Consider the following 21386-nt stretch of genomic DNA (forward strand, 5'->3'; position numbering starts at 1 on the left):
CTGTTTGAGTGCTCTTAATCCCTCTTGGAAAATACCACCTTGAACTGTTTCCACTGTTTCTAAGGAACTGTCATACCACCTACTGATTTAAGCACGAATAAAAAGAACCGAGCGTGCTCGGCGGGCGGGGGCTGTCACCGTGACACTGCTCAAACTCCTTCGGGACCCCCGCCCAGCTCCAGGACCCCCCTCCCAGCCCCATAGGGGCAGGAGATGAGTAGTCGTCGGTTCCAGTGAGGGCAGACAAGCCCTGGCTGAAGCTGGAATCCGCCTTTCCCTAAATCGCACGTTTTCCCAAGATTCAGGCTCGGTTTTCCCGGCGCCCCCACCCCCAACATTCCTTTCGGTAATTACTACACCAGGTTTTAGGTTTCCGCTTCAAACCATTAGTGGAACTGGAATCAGTACAGGCGCTTTTAACTGTCCTCTTCTTGCACCATTAGCAAGGGAAAACATTTAAACAACTGACATCAGACTGCATTTACATTTAAAATTCAATCTCCAGGACCCTCGAAACAGAGAAATTCAGACCAGAAACAGAGAAATTCAGACCATCGATGCAGGACAGGGTTGATTTTGCTTTGCTTTTGCTTAAAGCTGCTGAGAGATACCAAGGAGCCACCAGAACCAAGCTTTTTCTTGCCTTTTTTTTTTTTTTCCTTCAAATAAAATCTGATTTTGCCTGGAGCGGCATTTATATGGAAAAAAAAAGTTTTCTGCAGAGTTTTGAATGTCTCGAAAGACAAGACTTAACAGGAAGCGGTGAGGAAAGCCTGCGGCAAGCACTTAGCTAACACAGGCATCACAACACTTTTTCCACAACTCATGCAGTCATTTCAAGATAAAATTCCCTGTCAAAAAACAGACAGATTAATTCAAAGGTAACAGAGGGGGGAAAAAAAGTGAAGGACAAGTGATTTATGGCAAAAATACCTTAAGTCACATGTTCCTCTACATATTTCACATCAAGCACTTCCAATCACACTTTAATTGAAAATAGTTCTGTCTCCTTTTTTTTTTTTTTTTTTTCTCCGCTGAAAAGCTAATTTAGGGGAGCACAGTAAAGAAAAGATGAGGTTTAAATCTTTCCACCGAGTGATTTCTGTTGCAGGCTCTGGCAGAGCGGAGCAGCTGCTAATGGTTTCAGACTGCCACAAAGAGTTCAATACACACACGCTCGGAAAAAAATCTGAAACAAGCTAATTTCACAGCACAGTGGAGCCCACTTAAACAACTAACTGCTCAGTGTATAAGACTTATAAACACACAAGTTCTGTGTAGCAAAGGCTAAAATACATTTGCAGATGAAGGTGCAGCCTGCATAAGGTTCTTTAAAGCCTCTGAGCCCAAACTCTGGATCTTTAATAGCTTTATAGTGTGCAAAAGCTTATGTCATGCATCAAAGTACTATGTGCAGAATTGTCTGGCAGGGGAAAATTTTCAAAATAAAGGCCCATTCCTCTTGTAACTGAAATAAATGAGGGGGAAAAAAATAATTAACGTCATTGGTCCAGAATGAGATCACTGCATTTGCTCAGCCCGAGCAATAAGGACATTAAATAAAATATTTTTAAAAGGGTTTTCCACTTCTGGACTAATATAGACATTATCTAATAACTTCTTCCAGGAAAATGATGATCTAATATGCACAGGGGAAAAAAATAACTTGATTAAAAGGCAAAATGAAGCACAAGCATACCTGCATTTGCAGCATGCTACAGCACTTGGGGCTAAAAGCAACTTCCTTATAGCAGGAGAAGTGATTAGGTGAGGTAAGAGGAGAGAAGGGCAATTACACACAAGGTACTACCAGCTTAGAAAGTCTGTTCTGGGGCAAATAATTGTAAAAGCCAGCTAGTTATTAGTACAGTCTGTAACCCAGATGTTTTCACCCTGGGTTAAACCCCATTTACACTGCTTTCTCTTTACACAACTTGAAGCTGTACCAGTTTAAATAGACCTGCACTAAGGATGGGCAGCAGTACAACAAGACAAACCTAAACCCACTTATTTAGTTCTCAAGTTTCCACATCGAAGCGGCTTCAGAAGGAAGAAAGCAGCTCATGTGTGGGCAGAACCTGACGTAAGGTAGCTGAGATAGCTCCTTCTGTGAGATATATGGTAAAGACTGTGCCCAGGAAAAGCAGTTTAGATTCCATATAAACACAGCCAGCAAGGCTGCACGGTGTCCCTCCCGTGGAGGGTGCTCTGAGCCTGGGCCTGGCCCCGTACCTTCCACAATGTCCCGCTTGTAGTCGCTGTCATTGTCACTGTCCGTGGGCCGGTAATAGATATAAAATCCTTGGATGGGCGTGTTGTTGTTGCTGGATGTAATGTACTGCAAGAGAATTTTAAAAGGCTGCATTAGAGAAGAAAAATCTTAACTGAGCCCTGCTGCCATCACTGAGTATCTCATCCCCTGGAAATATGAATATTCTTAATACGGTTGTACAAGTAAAGGTGACTGAACTCCTCAGAGCAGCTGAAAAAAGGAGTGTGGGATGGGGATAATAGACTGACTGGGGCTGACACTTTCCTCCCACATCACTTTCCAAACCCTCAATTAGGGTTTGACCATGAACGGTCTGAAAATTTTCGTGATTAATGGAGATGGAAAAGTTAAAACTATTTTTACTTCAGAAAGAGTTAAGGTAACTCTAAAAATCAGCTCAAGAATCTTTTACTTTAAGTTATGCAGCCTCCCGAGGAACCAGAGGTTATTTTAAGTTTATTATCCTTAACATCTCTTAAGGCTGAGCTAGCAGAGCAAACTAACACTGGGAACTCTACACATTAAATCCTCCAAAGTATACCAGGGGGTTAGATTTCAAAACAAGAGCAAAGAATTTCTGTGGGTTTCAATAAGGACTTTAAAGTACTTGTTTACAATAGACGAGGTAACAGGGGAAAGGAAAACGTTTCTCTAACATGAAACCTCCACTGGACGTGAGGGAAGACGGTGGGTTTGAAATGCTCCCAGCCACCCCAGCCTGGATTGACAAAAGCAGCAGGAACTGCAGGAAACGGAGCCAGCTTGCTCACAACTCATGGCATGAACAGGGCTTGGGACAGAGTTAAGCCCACTGGTGCCTCTGCTATGTCTGTGCCAGAGCAGGTGGACTGCGGCGGCTGCAGCCCCTCACTGGAGCTGCCAGCTGGGTCACATCTGGCGTAACCCGAGGAGGGGTGTGTGGTGTCCCCGGGGGCTGGAAGGGGAGTGGGGTGGAGGGAAGCTGGGAGATGGTGCAAATGCAGCAGACAACTGACAGGCCTGCCTCTGAGGGGGGGAAAGGGTCTGGAAGTGGGGGCAAAGGGCATGAGAGGCACATGGCCCACTGACTCCCCCAGTTCTACCAGAGGGGCACGAAGGAGGAACACCATCATCTCTGAGGCTCGGGAAACCACCACTCCCCACTCTGCAAACAGCTCTTAATCTTCGACTTTTACCAGCTCCAGCAGCACAGGCTGCAGGAGGGACAGGACACCGCGATACCCACCGTCCATTTCAGCATGATCTGCGTGTCGCTGACGGCTTCGGTGTAGGCGATGTGGGGTCCGGCGATGGGGCGGCTGGAGAAGCGGCTGGTGAAGCCGGCGACCTGGTACGGGCGGGACGCGGCGCTGCGCGGGCTCTCCCCGTAGTTGTTCACCGCGATCACACGGAACCTGTACATTTCTCCTTTTAAGGGAAAGAAAGAAGCCGTCGGTAGCCAAACGAGCGCTGGAAAGGGGATTCAAGGAGAGACTAAACAGATTAGGAGGTACTTTTTGCACAACGTCCTTTAGGAAAAGCAGAGGACTCCTTGCCGCAGACCAGTGCGGAGATCAGAAGTATAAACAGCTCCTAAAAGCCACTTAAGGAGAATTCACACACACATGTAGATGCCTCCATCAGCTCAGGAGGTCCCTAAATTGGTGGGTACAGAGAATATGCTTCAAAGGATCCCTGTCAGCATCCACTTGCACTCTTTCCCTGAATTTTCAGGGTTGGACACTGTGAGAAGTCAGGACAGACGTTTTTTCATCAGTGCATTTTTCTCTTTGCATTCTGAGTGCTCACTAGAAGGACAATTAAGTTAAAAATTGCAGTGATACACAACCCTCCTCTCCACATGAACAAGTATTAAATTATGGTGGTGGGCTTTTTCCACTTGGAAAGCCAGAAATCAACTTGAATTCCTGTAACAAGCTCCTAGGCCACACACAAAACCCAAGCCTAATCAAGCAGAAACGGGATAATCCAAGCAAGAAGTTAAAATGAAACAACCAGAGAGCTGCAGTATTGAAAGATCATTTCTAATACCTGGCTCCAGGTTCCGAACTTCCACGGACAGCTTGGAGGGGGAGATGTTGTCAGCTGCGACGAGCCAGTCGCTGTTGCGACCCAGGCGTTTGTACTCCACTTTGAAGGCTGTGATGGGGGAGCCCCCGTTGGCCCGGGGGATCCACGTGACGTAGACGGATGATTCCGATGCTGTGGAGATGGTGGGTCGGTCTGGAGCTTCTGGAACTGAAATGGGAAATTCGGTCGCAAGAGGATTAGAGTCAGCTGGAACTTCATTTTCTGTAACAACCCATTAGGCTCATGGCTGGTGATTAAGTTGGACTTCACATACTAACAAGGAGAATCTTAAATCCTCCTGTAATCACCACCACTCTTACTCTGCTGGAAAAGATGGATGACCAGCAGACAATAGAGGAATTGATTACCTTATCAATAAAATATTAAAAAATTATATAGTATTGCACTACCCCAACCACCTCTACATGGAAACAGACACATAGACTAAGTGAACAGGAAAAATGTGATTATTATTTTCAAACCCCCCAAATTTCCTCACAGACCCAATGAAACTTCAACCCATCCCCACTAACTGGAGTGCCGGCAAAAGGAGAGGGAAGAACAAATAAAGTGTGTACTAGGATATACTTACGGAACTCACTGAAGTTACAGGCAGCAGTGGGACAGAGAGAAGGGAAAGAAGGGTGTTAGTAAACCTGGTTGTAAGAGCTGTGAGGCTTTACTGAACCAGCCTGGGTTTGTGAACACAGAGCTGGCTGAGGAGGGGAACAGAAGAGGGGAACAGAGCAAGGAACAGTAGCCTGGCAGCTTTGGGGAGTGAAGCAGCTGAGCATTTGCAGCCAGACACAAGTAAGGCCCTTGTGTGGCTCCTCTGACATTCAAGTGTGCAACGCTCAGCTCCCTGCCTGTGTTATCAAACCTCTCTGCTCACCTTTGGCTTCACCCCAAATTTTTGACACCTTTGAGATCTCAGCCCCTGAGGAAATCTGTCTGAATCAGGCCAAGGGTTCAAAGGCTGGGCTGGGTGAGAAAAAGGACTACAAACATGCTGTTTTCACTGGAAAGCAGAGTAGAAGTCACACCTACTGGGAAGTGCTTGTATCTCCTTACCATCAGAAATAAGCCCTTGCCTGGGAAGCCACAGGAAGACACTCAGAACAGATATCATGCACTTCGAGAACTTAAACCTCTGACACAGCCATTTCCCATTTCCCTTCTTCTTCCAGCTCTTTTAGAGTGGAAGGGAAGAGAAAACCAGAGTATTTTGTAAAAAGCAACCGCGGGTTTAAAAATGAGCAGCAGGAATGTGGGTTGCAAGTGAAAATTCTCTTATTTTTTGAGAGCCACACATGCAGGTAACAGCATCCTTGGAAATACCCTATGCAACAGAGCAGCCTCAGAATAGACAGGAAATAGAAGAGGCAATACAAGCACCCAAAGCAGTAATAAACACAGGTTAACTCAAGTGCAGATCTTTGCAACACAACTTTTAGCACCTGGATCACAAACCATCCCCACTCCTACCTCCGCTGTGGCGAGACAGGTCTGGAAGGACAACACCGAAATTATTTGTGCCTTCATGAACAACGGGTTGTTTAGGGATGCCCATGGGTGGAGATGGAGCCTGAGTGTTTTTCAAGGATGATGTTCTTTCTAAGAAAGATTTGACAGACAATACATCAGCTCAGGGACTGGATAAGGAAATGCTGTTTGTTGACCCCCTCAGTACACTCACTCTAGAAGGTCACTTGCTATGGCACAGCCCTGCCTCCAAATCCCAAGCTGAATAGTCAGGAGAGCAATTAGGGAGTTTGGGAGAGCAAGGGAAGAGCCTTGCCCCACTAGCCCAGGGAGTGGTGCTCTGGATGAGTGACCGCCCCCCTGCAGCACTCAGCAGTGATGCCGCTGGCTCCGTCCTGCACTGCTGAGCCCTCTCATCACAACCCCAACCAGGTGGGGAAAATGTCACACCCAAATCCATGTCTAGAGAAAGAGTGAAAATGCTGTGGAAGCTGCAGGAGCAAGGACACCAGGCTGAGTGGGCTTGTGGCCTGTGGCAGTAGGTATGGCAGCACAGGACGGAGCAGGGTAGGGGTAGCAGTTCTGACTCCTCTGAGTTTTCTGGGGATTGAGCACAGGACAGAGAACAGGAAGCATCATTTTGGTTTAATACAATGGGGAGTGACAAGTGGGTTTGCTGGTATGAAGCTTTCTCAGTCCCCCAGTAAGTTGGGAGGGTTAGTAGTGCGAGGAACATGAGCATGAATCCTAGGATGTCTTTTATGGAAAAGTATGGGTGGAATGGGATTTTGCCACCGTTTGCTACAACACCCTGGGGGTTGTTGGAGCATGACTCGTGGAGGAAGGTGGGGTGGAGGAATGTGGGGCCTGTGATTATAAAGGGAGGCAAATATTCAGGTAAGTGTGGGGTTGTCTATGGAGAATCCTCCTCAGGCTCGTTCTACAAGGGTCTGTCCAAGGCAGAGGATGGCTGAGAACAGGCCAGTGATGACTGTGGCCCCTCAGAGTGTACCTGGCCTCATGGCAGCACACAGCCTGTGAAGGGGGCTGCTATGAGGGTGAGCAGGTTTCTTTGTATAAGTAGGAGCTGTAGTAAAATCCTAATTCAACGTGCTGATGGATGCAGGTGAAGAAGAATGAGGCTCCATTTGGAGCAGTTTAGGGATCAATCAGCCATAGTGAACATTTCTGTGCCTCTGGGCGAGAGTGGTGGCAGCTGGGGCTGTGTCTGCTGTGACATGTAGGGTGAGCAGGAGGTCAGTCAGGATTTGTGTTGTTAAGCAGATGCCTGGGAGGGTCCCAAAGTTTCATCATGCCATGTTTCAGGGCATGGGTAGGTCACAATTAGGGAGTTTGTTGACTTTTTTTAGCAGGGGGTAAGATTTTCAGAGGTTGGGGGCCATCAGTTTTGGATCTGTTTGTTGACAGAACAATGATAAGGATGTACAGGGCAAAGGATCCTAAGCAGCTTTCACAATTTCATGAATACATCACATTCTTAATAAAATTTTAAGCTATCCTGTCCTGAATAGAATCCCAGAATGGTCTGGGTGGGAAGGGACCCTAAAGTCCATCTCCCTCCATCCCCTGCCATGGGCAGGGACACCTTCCACTATCCCAGGTTGTTCCATGCCCTGTCCAACCTGGCCTTGGATACTTCTAGAGATGGGACAATCAGAGCTTCTCTGAGCAACCTGTGCCAGGGCACCCCCACCCTCGCTGGCAAGAATTTCTTCCAAATATCCCATCTAATCATGCTCTCTGTCACTTTAAAGCCATTCTTGGACTATAGTATGAAAAATAATTGTTTGCATGCTGAAGAGCGCAGCCATCAGCATCCAAACTTGAAAGAAAAAGAATGGTCTGGTTAGGAACGCTCTTGTGCTTGTTGCTGTCTGCACACAGCTATCAGAACAGCTGGCTCGTGGTTGGCAGAGACTGTGACTGAGGTGTCTGCAAAGCAAACCAGGAGCAGCTTTGTTGATACATGAAAACTTGAGGATGCAGAGTTTCTTTTGTGATTCTCTGAAAAATCTCAGCAAAGACAGGCTGCTCCTTGATTTCATCTCTTTAAGCAAGAGGAACCTCACAGTGTAAATCTTAATAATCACCCCAAAAGTAATACTATCAAGCTTTTAATAGCTTCTACTCACCAACAGCCCTAGTAATGCTCAGAGAAGTTTGCCCCACAGCTATTTTAGCCGCTGAGGCTGTTCTTCGGCAAACAAATCGCAGATTATTTCACACGTGGCTTAGCAGACAGCCCGTGGCTGATGTCACTAAACAAGCGTCCCTGGGAGGGCAGGGCAGAGGGCACGCTGAGCTGCACCTACCCTTGCTGGTGCGGAAGGTCAGCATGGCGGGTTGGCCCTCGCCGGCGGCGCTCCGGGCCACCATCAGCACCTCGTAGAGGCTGGAGGGCTCCAGCTCCGTCAGCCGCAGCTCGTTCTCACTGCCGGGGACACGCACGGTGTGCCAGCTGCCCGCTGCGCTCACGCTGTCTTCCAGCTGCACACGACAGGGACACAAACTCGGTGTCAGCTGAGAGCCCCAGGGAGCCCTCAAACCCCGCTCCACTTCCACACACAGGCACCCAACAGACCTCTGCCCCGTGCCAACACTCCTGTTCTCCTGCATCTACCCATGGTTTGTCTCCAGGTGCTCCTACCACAAATCACCACTCTTGCAACCACTTTCACAGCACTCCTGGGATGAACTCGACTTACTTTCCCTCTCCATGCATACACACACACACACACACATATATACATGTGGTTTTGACCTTTTTTTTTTTCCATTTTCACTCGTGGTTAAAACTTCAAAAGCCCAAATGAGTTTCAAGCCTTCAGTCAGCCTCCAGCTGGCAGTGTGTGCCACTAAAGGGTTGGACCCAACAGCCTGACGGGAGACATGTTCCCTGAACTAGCCCAGCTCTCCCTGTACTTCAGTACTTTAAAATATTTACTGGCTGAAATGGGCAACAAAGATTATGCCTTAGTTATTCCTTAAGCCTGGAAAAATGTCAACAGGGAGATGAAAGATTTCAGTTTATTAATGCATGTTTCCTTTTTTTAAAAACAAAAACCAAAACACTTTTTAACTTAGCAGTGAAACCATCAGCTCCACTTAAGAAGAGATTCAGGGTAGTCTCTTAATGCTTGACCTTTCCAGGAAAACATTACCCCAAATCCCAAAGGAAAAGACAAAGATTCCACCAAAAATAAACTCCTAAACAATATAAGACTTTAATAAAACATTGGAGGCAGATCTAAACGCTGTGGATTATCAAAGGTTATGCCAGAGGTCTTTGTTTGACTATTTTCTTCTGCAGCAACCACTCCAAGTCTTTTATTCCCTCAACTTTTTTTTTTACCCTCTATTAAAAGAGGGAAATCAATAAAATAATTTAATGACACAAAGAGAGCACCACCCTAAAAACCAGGGTAAACTCCCTGCCAAGGAACCCCTGAGTGAGCACATTTAGTGTGGAAAGGATTGGTGTAAGTGAAGGGTGAGCATCAAAAAGGTCAAAAAAGCATCCAAAGCTTCCAGGGCTTACGTGAACCAACCACCTCTGGATGAGAAACTATCATCAACAGACTCTGGCACTAGGTTTTCAGGAACCAACAGGTCAAAAATCTAAGCATTCCCTCCAGGCTAAGACAAGATCAGGATGTGGGGGATTAAAAAGCTTAGGAAAAATAAACCAGACAGCTTTGCCATGCAGAAAACTGTTTGCTTGGAAGAACAGATGCAGGCATTGCTTGGTTCTGATTTGAGAATCACAGAATCTCCTGAGTTGGAAGAGGCCCTCCAGGATCACCAAGTCCAGCTCCTGGTTCTGCACAGGACAGTCCCAAGAATCCTACCATACAAAAGAGTTTTTTTTCTCAAGTCCCTTTGGGACGCAGAGCAGCAAACTCTGTGACACACTGGGGTAAAACCCAGCTTCCCTTCTGCTCTCACACACAGATTCAATCTTGCTCACACAAATACATTTTTAGCACCACTGATGTTGCACAGAGCATGCCCTGGAGCCTCATTGACCATAATGACGCTGTAAAGGACATAAAAGCCTGGATAATCACAGAATCAGCTACGTTGGAAAAGATCTCTGAGACCATCGAGTCCAACCCATGACCAAACACCACCTTGTCAACTAGACCATGGCACTGATGCCACATCCAGTCTCTTCTTAAACACCTCCAGAGCTGGTGACTCCACTCCCTCCCTGGGCAGCCCATTCCAATGGCTGAGCACTCTCTCTGGAAAGAATTCCTTCCTAATGTCCAACCTAAACCTCCCCTGGCACAGCTTAAGACTGAGCCCTCTTGTCCTGCTGCTGGTTGCATAATTCTCACTTCAAACCAGAGAGAACAGCGTATTTGTGACAACATCAGCCACCCCTAAAGTGAGCTGTGGGCAGGCTCTGCTTCAGCTAAACCCTGTGTTCTCTCTGGTGTGAGCCTCATGGCCTGGTCAACACCAGCACAGCTGGTTCCCTGAGGAGCCCAAAGCACCGCAATCCACCTGTGCCAGGGAGACAGGAGACGGTACCTTGCGGTATTTGACGAAGTAGGCGTTGATGGGCAGCCCCCCAGCCCGGCCTGGCCGCCACACCAGGCTGTAGGTGTCGGGTTTTGGTGTCTGGGGGGGGCTCAGGATGATGGGGGCCTCGGGCGGGGTGGCCGCGCTCGGCGCTCTCTCCATCGCAGCCGCATCCGGAGGCACTTTGGTTGGAGGGGAGCTTGAAAACGCCGCTTCTGCTCCGGAATCAGCCCCGCTCTCATCGCTCTGGGCAAGCTCCAGAGGAGCTGTTTCTCCTGCTCTCGTGCCAGTTGCTGGAGGAACTGCAAAGGGAGGGTCTGGTTACATCCCCACGATGACGTACGTTCGCCTCGCGCCCACGGGACACTAAATCATTGCAGAGTGACATTTCCAAACAAGCCCTGCTGCAAAGCTCCAGGTCCAGAGGTGCCCACACAGACCTGAGCCCGGTGCCAAGCTGCGGCCTCGGTGTTTTTCCAGGGCACAGCAGTGGGGTTTGGTTTGTTTTATTTGGTTTAGTGTTTTTTTCACAGTAGTAAAGAGAGAAAACCTGAAACTCAAGGTCTGCAGTCACACTTTGACTGTATCTCCCCTAAATTCAGTTGTGGCAATGCATGTTAAAAGAAAGAAATAAATATATATAGCTACACTTGTGACACAAATGGAGCAATTTAAAATTAATCGCCAATGTACAAGGAACTTTTCATGGCCTGCACTGGCATGCACACAAGAGGACATTCTCCTACCTCAGTTTCTGAGGTTTTAGCTGCAATTTCGAGAAGCTTTGAAAGCTGCACGACTCAACTACTTCATTTGAAAACTTATGCTGAGAATAAACTCAGTTTACAGGCAGATCTAACAAGCAATTTAATACCAACACATTTCTAGAAATCCTTCTCCAGCCTCCTCCATCCTATTTATGTTTCCTGGCATGAAAAGAAAAATATATATAATATTGGTTCGAAAGAGGCAAAAAAAAAAAGCCCTGTTCAGCCGATGCAGGGCTTGTCAGCATTCCAGGCAGGAAAGGGATGGCAGGTTGGACATCTGAGATTATCCAGGACAAGAAAACGTCAGTGCTTAAAGCGAGGAGTTTTGGGAAGCAGCGCAGCTCCTCAAGGTTGCACATGGCAGCACTGGGACTGCCAGATGTTCGGAGCCTTGTCCGTCCTCTCAGATTTGTGTAGGTTTATGTTACGTGCTGGGGTCTGGAAGGGGAAGGGAATGAAGGGAACTTGGTTTACAAAACAAACAAATTCCTTGGTAATGTAAAGCCTAGGCAGTGTTAGCCTGGCTGACTCAGATTCCTCCAAACCTCCATTAAAATACCAGCAGCAAGTGTGGCTGCTATTTTTGGCCACTTTCTAAAAAGCTGGGGAGGAAAGTTCTCTTTTCAAATTGAAGACACGCTCTCGGCAAGAATTCCTTGTTTGTTTCTTCTCATTTATTTAGCAACGCCACAAAATTCGGAGACAGGAAGAAGGGAACAATGCGGGGAGGGAGGATGTCCCCGAAACCAGATGGCCTTAAAATGCCAGACACCCCCAGAACAACCCCCAGGCAAAGGGGCATCTCTGCTGTCAGCAGAGCAGCGGGAAGGGCCCGATATTGGAAACAAATGGGAGGAGGTGGAAGGCCCGTGGCACCGTGGTGGACCCTGAGGATGTGTGGGTGGGCACAGCTCGGTTTGACGCCTGCTGGCATTCGGGACACGGACTCTTGGAGTGGAGAATAAGTTGTGGTTTCAGCTGGTGACAGCAGACCCGCAGCCAGCGCTGTGTTTATTGCTGCGGGGGGGGAGTCGTCAACAACTGCCGAGCTGTTCGTATTTTTGCTTCGGAAAACAACCCCTGGGTAACAATTCCCATTAAGCAATTCAGATCTAAGCTCTTTTTGAGAAGTTTCTGTCATAATTGCTACCCATTTAACCCAGCACATCAGGTTTCTCTCTGCTGCTGTGTCATTATGCAACTTTTTTTGGCTCTTGCTCTCAGTGCCATCCCTTTCCCTTTATCCACGGAGACTTTTCTTCCTCGGCTTCCCAGCCCCACTGCGGAACACCAGCAGCCCTGAGCTGGGTCAGACCAAAGGCTGCATGTCCCCAAAACCCTGCCTCCAACAGCAATCAGAGAAGGACTGAATGTCCCGAATTTGGGCATTAAAGGAATGCATTCATAAAATCTTAGAATGTGTTGGGTTGGAAGGGACCTTAAAGCTCATTTTGTTCTACCCCCTCGCCATGGGCAGGGACACCTTCCACCAGCCCAGGTTGCTCCAAGCCCTGTCCAACCTGACCTTGGACACTCCCAGGGGTGGGGCAGCCACAGCTTCTCTGGGCAACCTGTGCCAGGGCCTGCCCACCCTCACAGTCAGGAATTCCTTCCCAATATCCCATCTCTCCCTGCCCTCTGGCAGTGGGAAGCCCTGTGTCCTGTCCCTCCATCCCTTGTCCCCAGTCTCTCTCGAGCTCTCCTGGAGGCCCTTTAGGCCCTGGAAGGGGCTCTCAGGTCTCCCCAAAGCCTCCTCTTCTCCAGGTGAACCGCCCCAGCTCTCCCAGTCTGTCTCCAGAGCTGTGATTCACACTCTCCATAATACCCAGTACTTTGCAGCTTGTTGTTGTTTCTCCCCTTCAGCTGCCTCATTTTGAAGGCAAAGAGCCCTCACCTTTCCAACCTCCTCACAGGGGTGCACCCACAGCAGACCCCAGCCCGTGCTGTGCCCTGGCTGCACAGCAGCTCTGGGGTTTGTCTCTGCTGTGCAAACAGATTACATTCCCAGGCACTGCTCCCTACTCCTTAAACAGCCAGAAGATCTACCCTGCTCACGGGCTCTCCAAGTACCTTGGCACAGGCTGGGAAAGCCCCCTGAAAACCTGAATGCAGCACATCAGTGAGGACACCCACACCTGACAAGAGTTTCAAATCTCCTTAGGACTTCTCAGAGGTTCTATAAGGCTTCTGTAGGAGCAACTTCAGCCTCTCGCCCGAGTCCCCACCTGCATACACTAAATGCTCCTTCTGGTGTTTTACGCTCACTCTCCTGCTACTCAAACTGCCTGGAGTGTATTTTTCTCCTTCATTTCTATTAGATGAAGTTATTTTGGAGAATTAACCTCGTGTTCAGTAGCTCTGGGAAGCTACTGCCATGCAGGCGAACCCCACAAGTGTCTAAAAAAGACACAGAGGCAGGGAGGGCCGTGGGTACAGGATCCCGAGGCATCATTTTACATTTTGGTGGTTTCTCACTGTGGTGGCAGCTGAAGTCCTGCCCGCTGTAAGACCGTGCAGTGAATCACGGCCTGGAACAGATCCAGCAGAAGGGAAAAAAAGAACGATCCATTTTTTCAGCCAAATGAGCTCTCTTACTGTGTGCTGGGACAAGGCAAATTACGGGAACAAGGCGGTGAGGCTGAGAGGAGCTTAATCTGATCCTGCTCCCAAAGAAATGCTCTGGAATCCCAGCTGAAGTCATTCAGGTGCCTCGGAAGTGTTACCTGGCACGAGTTCTTCGTTAGACAGCTGAATGTCTGAGCATGCCTTCGGCATGGCTGGGAGCTGTTCTAAACCCCTAACAGCTCCCAGAAACTCCTCAGGGACTTTTATATCAAAACCAAATGCCTTAACCACCCTCTGCACCATAATCAGCAGCCAGTACAGCATATTAGAAACCGATAAAAGTTAATAAACAAAGCATTAAAATTGAACTTGCTGCCATAAAATTCCGAGGCAAAGCAGAGGGATTTTTCTCTTTGACACAGACTGAATTCTGGGATGATATTTAGTTTCATGTTTCCACTCAGCAAAGTCCAACAATAACTGATTTATAAAACTACATGATGGGATCACTTTCTTGAGGTTTCTTCTTTCTTTTTTTCTCTAAGTGAACCTTTATGCATCTTTTCAAGTTATTTACAGGAGTTTTAAATTCTAACCAAAGAACTTTAAATATGGAGCCACTTACTAAATCCCACTGACCCGAAATCTCCCTGGCATTCAGCTGAATTAACTAAGGCAAGGTGGTGAAAGAGCTAAGAAATTTAAGTCACTTCATGTAACTAAAAATCTGTATCTCAGTTCTTGTGAAGGAAACTTGTAAACCTTTCATTAATGTCACATAATATTCCAACGTGAGGAAAAGAAATGGCTCTTTCCCTTCCTGCCTTTACTTTAAGAACTTTCTTTTCTTAGTAGTAATTTCAAGAAATAAATAAAAAAACCCACCCTTGGATACTTTTTATCCCATGTAAGATGTCCCTGCAATGCACACAGCATTTCTCCTTTGCTTGCAAGGGGGAGGGAGGAACTGGTCCATGAAGGCAACTGAGACTCCTCAGCTTCATTTTCCCCCAGCTCCCATCCCACCCACCTGCCACTCAGTTCTTATTTGGAGGCATTTCTCACCTAAATCAGGGAGCCAGCTGGATGGTTTGGGGCTTCACTTACCAACAGTGAGGAAGGCTTTGGACACGGCAGAGCCGTGCTCGTTGACGGCTTCGCAGCTGAACTCCCCGGCCTGCTCCGGAGTCACGTTCCGCAGGGACAAGGAGCTCCAGCCCGCCTGGGACACGGAGGGGCAGGAGGGCTCCAGCCCTGCCAGGGGAGGCCTCTGCACGTTGGGATGCAGCTCCTGGGCAGGGTGGCTGGTCAGCAGGCCCCTGCTGTCGTACCAGTGGACGGCGGGCGCAGGCAGCCCAGTGGCATTGCAGGACAGAGTCACGTCCCCACCAGCCACCACGGTGACACTCCCGGGGGAAGAGACTATGACGGGGACAGAGCCTGTGCCGGGGGGAAATGCAAACGATGAGCCCAAGTCAGTCAGCATAATTTAAAAAATCACACGTTGTTCTTTATAACCATTTTAACAGTTTTTTCTTCTCCACACAGCATCTCCAGGCTTCCCTTCCGGACTGGAGAGATCAGCCGAGACTCGTGCTTAGAGCAGGCTGAGAGAAACCTACACTCAAACCACATTTCAGCTTCTCTAAATGATGAAGACTTGACTGTCAGTGAAGAACACAGTGCAGGCAAGACTGGCTTAGGCACTCCACACACAAGCAGGCCACAAAATCTCTGCTCAGCCAGGCTCTGCACAGCTCACACAGATCATTACTGGTACTGAGAAGGTCCAAAGCTTCAGCTACGCGTGACAGGGAGAACAGGGACAGCAATGGCCTTGCCAACATCATTGTGCTAGCAGAAATCAAGTTCTCTGGGCATTAGAAAGAATCTTAGACTGAAAAGCAATCAAAAAGACTGTTGGTACCTGATCCTGCCAATCTGATAAAGGGGAAGTGTGCATTAACCCCAAACCTGAGGACTGTTTTGCAAATTTGAGCATGGAACAGGCATAACTACTCATCAGCCAATACTAAGAGTACCAGGTCATCCAGCATAGCAGGACCCTGATTCTATTTAAGCATGAATCATGTCAAATTCAATCATAAGCTGATTTAATTGCAGGTGGTAATCTAGGTTTTAAGTATCAAGTAACCACACAGCCTCAAAAGTCCCTTAAAATCCAACTGAAAGCCCCTTCTTTGTAAGATTAGTGGTCAGAAACAAATTAATACATAGTCTAGGGGGAAAAAAACAAAACAGAATAAAGCCTGAAGTGCAAAAGTGATCCCTTGAGGGCTGCAAGTGCTCCTACCTGGCTGGACATGGAGTCTCCCTGTGGACTGCACAAACCCAATCCCATTGTTTGCCACGCACTGGTACAAGCCAGAGTCCGCCAGGGTGACCCCGCAGATCCGCAGGTGGTTTCCCGTTGGGAAGTGCCGTGGGGAGGGGCGGAGGGGAGCTGCGTTGTGGAACCAGGAGAGGGCTGGAGCAGGGCTGCCCTGGACATCACACCAGAAATGCACCGTTGCCCCAGCAGCCACAGTTTCATCCTGCAGCCCCTTGGAGAGTGAGGCAGGTTCTGGAAAGGGAAGTGATTTTACATAAACCACCGTCTGCTGATCTTCGACTAAGCCCTGAAAAAACTGCTGTGGAACGTTCCACAGGCTCATCATGTGCAAAGGCTGAGCAAGCACCACACACTGCTGGTTCTGCACAGCCCCAAGCTGGTTTTCCCACACGTGGGTTTATTTGAATGGTTTCTCCCTTCTGTCCCAAACAGCCTCATGTTTGCCTTAATTCCGTAAATTAAACCCCTCTATTTTCAAAATAATTTGTTAGTGACACCCCCAAAAACAAAAGGTATGTTGTGTGTCAACACCCTGTTTTCTGAGTAACTTCAACATACATATTTCCAAACCCAAACAAAAACAGTCATGGATGCAGAAACCTCAAACACCAGGAAAATCTGCTACAATGGAAAAGGAAACAACTTGCAGCCACACAAAAGAGGCCAAATGTACGAATATGTTTCTTTTGTTTTTGTTTAGGTCCTCATCCAAACATCTCACCTCCCCTCACTAGCCTTTTGCTCATGTACAACCTCAAGAGAGGCACATCTGATCCCTGGCACATCACTGACACTGGCATTCAGCAGGAAAATAAATGGATCAGTTCCTCCCTTCGAGTTTGTTATCCTTCACTGTTTCATTATTTCAGACTGCAAAGGATTTGAAGAGATAAATAATTATGGATTTTAACTTGGAAGAGATGTTGGGACATGGTCATTGTGAACAGATCTGTGTTCTTTATTTGAATATGCTTAAGACTGAGAAGGAATGTGAGGCTGTTTGAGAGCAGATGCCAAAACCAGCAGGTATATAAAGAAAATGTTCACTGCCTGGACATCAAAATGTCTTTTTTTCTTACCAAGTACAGTAAGTGAATAGTTAACGTATTTCACTGCTCCAGAGTCACCTCCCACCAGGCAGGAGTAGTTTCCAGCATCTGATGCCTGCAGCCGGTCTGTCACCAGGTGGGAGTGCAGCAGTTTCCACCGGCCTCGCCCCAGCACATCCTGGCCGTCCTTGGCCCAGTGCACCGAGGGAGCCACCCCGCTGACCACACACTCCAGTGTCAGGGCACTGTGCAGGGGCACTGCCAGGCTCTGGGGGGTCAGAGGGTGAAGGATGTGGGAGCCACCTGAGGAAGGGCCTGGAAGAAAGGAGATGAATTTTAGAATAGAATCACAGAGTGGGTTAGGCTGGAAGAGACCTTAAAGCTCATCTCACTCCAAGCCCTGGTCACAGGCAGAGACACCTTCTACTAGACCAGGTTGCTCCAATCTGGCCTTGGACACTTCCAGGGATGGGGCAGCCACAGCTTCTCTGGGCAACCTGTGCCAGGGCCTCCCCACCCCCACTGGAAAGAATTTCTTTCTGATATCTAACATAGCGTACTCTCTGTCAGTGGGAAGCCATTGCCCCTTGTCCTGTCACTCCATGCTCCTGTAAAAAGTCCCTCTCCAGCTCTCCTGTAGGCTTCCTTCAGGTACTGGAAGGCCACAATTACATTACCCCTACGCCTTCTCTTTTCCAGGCTGAACAATCCCATTTCTCTCAGCCTTTCCTCACAGGATAGGTGCTCCAGCCCTCTAGTCTTGACACCAATCAAACTTTTAAACCTCCCATCCTGTTCCCCAGTCCTTCTCCATGCCTTTCAAACACATCTGTCTGCACTTGAGAGTAAGCATGATGCTGTAACGCTCTCTTCAAGAAGTCCTGCTCCAAAATAGGTTTGGGGACAGAAGCATAAGCAGTATCCCCCTTCCAAGGGCTGAGTGCTGTGTCTTCCTGGGATTTGAAAAGCAGTTATGCTGCTCCTCCCCAGTGAGGGGAAATAAGAACTGAATGTGTAGAGAATGCAGGATAGATTTTACATGACGTGGTACTGGAGACACTGATATGCCCACGCTAAAAACCCCTAGGGATATTATTTATTCAGTTCGAGATGTATTTTTTGGGAAGCTGAACAGGATACTCACGTGTGACTGTGAGCTTATGTCCAGTGGGTTCTACTCTGAGATCATGAGTGACTGGGTTGTACGCTGCACATTTGTAGGATCCTTTGTCTTCTAAAGATACATTCAAAATCTGCAGGTTTCCAGATGGAAGAATTAGGTAGTTGTCTAAACAAGTGGGGAAGGAAAAAAGAAGATTATATTTAATTTAGTTTCAAAAAAGGCTTCCTCTTTTTAGTTTTTTTTTTTAAATTAACTTTTCATCTATACTGATCTATTCTAAACACAGGATGACAAAGAGATCACCATTCAAAGAAGATTCATTTCCACAGATGGGTTTAGATAAAGTCATGCACGGGAAGTTCTGCAAGTTTTCCAAGGATTTTTTTCCTGTACGTTCTAAGAAAAAACTCGGGGCAAGCTTTTGTTGAATACTTCTATTGCACAAAAAAAATCTCACCTACTGATTGTTCCAGCCATTTCCCCCGCACTTGGAAGCGAACCTGTGCTTTGGGGTGACTTTCTGGCACCTTGCACCCAATGAGAGCTGAGCCTCCTTCCTCCACTGTAACGGCAGCTGTCAGCGAGGCATCAAAGTCAGCCAAACCTGGAGAGATTTGGGAAAAGGGTAAGAGCAGCCATGGCCTGGGAGAGAGGAAGCTCAGTGTTTGTGTTCAAAGGACAGTTGGTTTCCTCCTGATTATCTTCTCTGGTGCAGCATTTGGACATTCACATCAACAGGCATGGTCTATCCTGCAGCCCATAGTAGCACAAACCCTCCTTACCCACTTCCTCACTACAGCAAGCACCAGCTTTTACATGGGAATAGTGAGGAGAAAAAATAATTCCTATGTTCCCTCAACTGCTCCTGGAAAAGCAAGCAGAGACACTGGAAAGGCTGCAGGGGCTCTGCAGGCACTACAGGAGACAATTCACACTGACAGAAGGAAGCCTGGCCCCAAAAACATGGAATTGTCTCTCTGTGATGACAAGGAACACAGCAGTGAGTGCAGCAGAGCCTCCCTCTCACTGTCACGAGCCTCGAGGTAAGGAGAGAGTCCCCAACTCCCAGCACCTTCCCTAGGAGAGAGATCCCCGCACCTTCCCTAGGAGAGAGATCCCAGCACTTTCCTCCATGCTACCAAAACCTCCAAGGGAGGAGGGAGGTATGGAAGCTGCTCTTCTACTCCTTTCGTGTTCAAAGTATCTTCAAGGTTGTGAAGTTTTTCTATGTTAGCCACCCTTAGAGCTCTCTTGAGAGGGTCTGGCCATGGGTCAGTACTTTACCAAAACACTTACTTCTTTCACTTATAAGAGATTTTCCTCCCAGGGGAATTTTGGACATGCTCCATAGATGAGGTACCCTTCCAGAGAAATCACTCAAACCCTGCTTGACAAAGGCCTGATTCAGACAGCCCCAAGATCCCAAGCAGACAAATCATGCTCATGCAGGAATATTGTATTCCCATTCTCAGCATCACATCGTCCTTTCCATGTGGAAAACATTGCCCCTTCCTCTTCTGAAGTCCCTTGAGATCAAATAATTTACAGATCAAGAACCAAGGCAAAGACTGATCAGAAGAACCAGTGAAACTGAGTGAAGGGAAACTGTCCCTAAATGGACAGAAGACTGTCCCCACCTGCAGAACATCTACATTGGTCTGATCAAATCAAATGAAAAGGAAATTCTGCATCTCCCACCTATTTCCCAGGCAACAATTCCCACTCATTTCTCCTCAGTTCTCAAGCACATTTCTGTAACAGTGTGGCAGCTGCTCTTTCAACATCCTTTGTGAAGGGATGTGTTTAGGAATTCTGTACTTTTGGGCCAGTTCATGGAAATGAACGTTATTTCACTGAATAATGTTTGTATTTGCTGAAAAAGATTTTTGAGGTCCTTCAGCTCAAAATGAGGCTGACACCAATGCTAAATCCATTGGGTGTGGTTTGGTCTATCTGAGGCTTTAAAAGCCTCCAAGGGTGGGGATCCTCAAGCTCTCTGGGGAGCTCTCTGTTCTAGGGCTGCATCACCTGACAGGTCCCAGATGATATAACTAAAGAAAAGGCAAAGTGTTCTTCTAGAAGCCAAACAAGAACAAAGCACACAAGCCAGCTGAGGTCTACAGGACTTGCGAGGAGCAAAGGGCACGAACGAGAATGCACTTACTGCCCATGGACACGGTGGCAGGCCGGCTCAGCACGGCGCCCACGATGCTGCTGGCCACGCACTGGTAGCGCCCACACGTCGCGGGGCCGAGGGAGACGATTGTCAAAGATCCTGGCTGGACTTCCACTTCTCCCGCCCTGCTGTCCAGAGGCTCCCCATTAAACAGCCAAGAAAGGCGAGCTGTGGAGGGCTCGGCAGAGCAGCGGAGCTGGACGGGCTCACCAGACTTCTGGACGGTAGACGAGGGCTCAGAAATAAAACTTGGAGTTAAGTCTAAAAGGATATATAAATACTGAGTTAGAGAGACGAGCATTTTGCATGGGCACAGGTGATAAGGTAAACTGGTATGACAGACTGAGCACATAAAGGATATCTAAGCTCCAAGCTGCAAATCATACTCAAGCGGGTGTTGCCTTTTCCTCGGCAACAGGAACTCAGGAGAGATTCTTGCCCACTCTCAAACACCGGGAAAACTCCAAGAATTGAACCCCACAAAGAGGGTGACAGTAATTAAATGAAGGTAGGTGCAGCCTAGGGGATGATACATTCCCAAGGCAGAGGCAACGTGCTTGCCAGGGCCAGCAAAAACTGCAGTCCCACTGGATTTATCCAGAGGGAAACTGCAGCCGTAACCTGAAGGGCCGGAGCTTGGGAACACGCAGCTGCCGCTGAGCTGTCCCATATGAAGGGGGCCCGGACGTGACTTGTAAAATGTTAGAAATGGCAGGAGCCTGCCAGGTATTTATACAGAACCGTCTCCCAGTCTGCAGAACTAATTAAAAATAGCAGGATAAAAAAAAAAGCTGGACGAACAGCAAAGGCTCTTGCTGATTCCAAATACATGGACTTCATCAGGACAAGGATGATGAATTGGGCATCCATTATCTTTACTGAGCAAAGATGAACAGAAACAGGAAGAGCTGCTAATAAATAAAAGGTTCAGTTCCACAGAACTCGGTTATGAGAATCCATTTATTTGCCAGAAGAAAA

At 47.8% G+C, this 21386-nt stretch overlaps 1 protein-coding gene across 1 annotated transcript in view; it reads right to left on the reverse strand.

The window, feature by feature from the left end:
• Positions 1-21386, reverse strand: part of CDON (cell adhesion associated, oncogene regulated) — a 55619-nt gene that overhangs the window by 13868 nt on the left and 20365 nt on the right. Inside the window, exons 3-14 of the mRNA XM_050323067.1 lie at positions 20397-20669; positions 18690-18836; positions 18254-18397; positions 17140-17424; positions 16022-16291; positions 14815-15147; positions 10382-10674; positions 8158-8332; positions 5828-5956; positions 4304-4510; positions 3498-3679; positions 2233-2338 (exon numbers count right to left, since the gene is read on the reverse strand). Coding sequence (XP_050179024.1) covers positions 2233-2338; positions 3498-3679; positions 4304-4510; positions 5828-5956; positions 8158-8332; positions 10382-10674; positions 14815-15147; positions 16022-16291; positions 17140-17424; positions 18254-18397; positions 18690-18836; positions 20397-20669 — 2544 coding nt within the window. The remainder of the gene's footprint in view (positions 1-2232; positions 2339-3497; positions 3680-4303; positions 4511-5827; positions 5957-8157; positions 8333-10381; positions 10675-14814; positions 15148-16021; positions 16292-17139; positions 17425-18253; positions 18398-18689; positions 18837-20396; positions 20670-21386) is intronic.

Source organism: Myiozetetes cayanensis, unplaced genomic scaffold, assembly GCF_022539395.1.
Source record: "Myiozetetes cayanensis isolate MyiCay16 unplaced genomic scaffold, myiCay2020 scf29, whole genome shotgun sequence".
Lineage (NCBI taxonomy): Eukaryota > Metazoa > Chordata > Aves > Passeriformes > Tyrannidae > Myiozetetes > Myiozetetes cayanensis.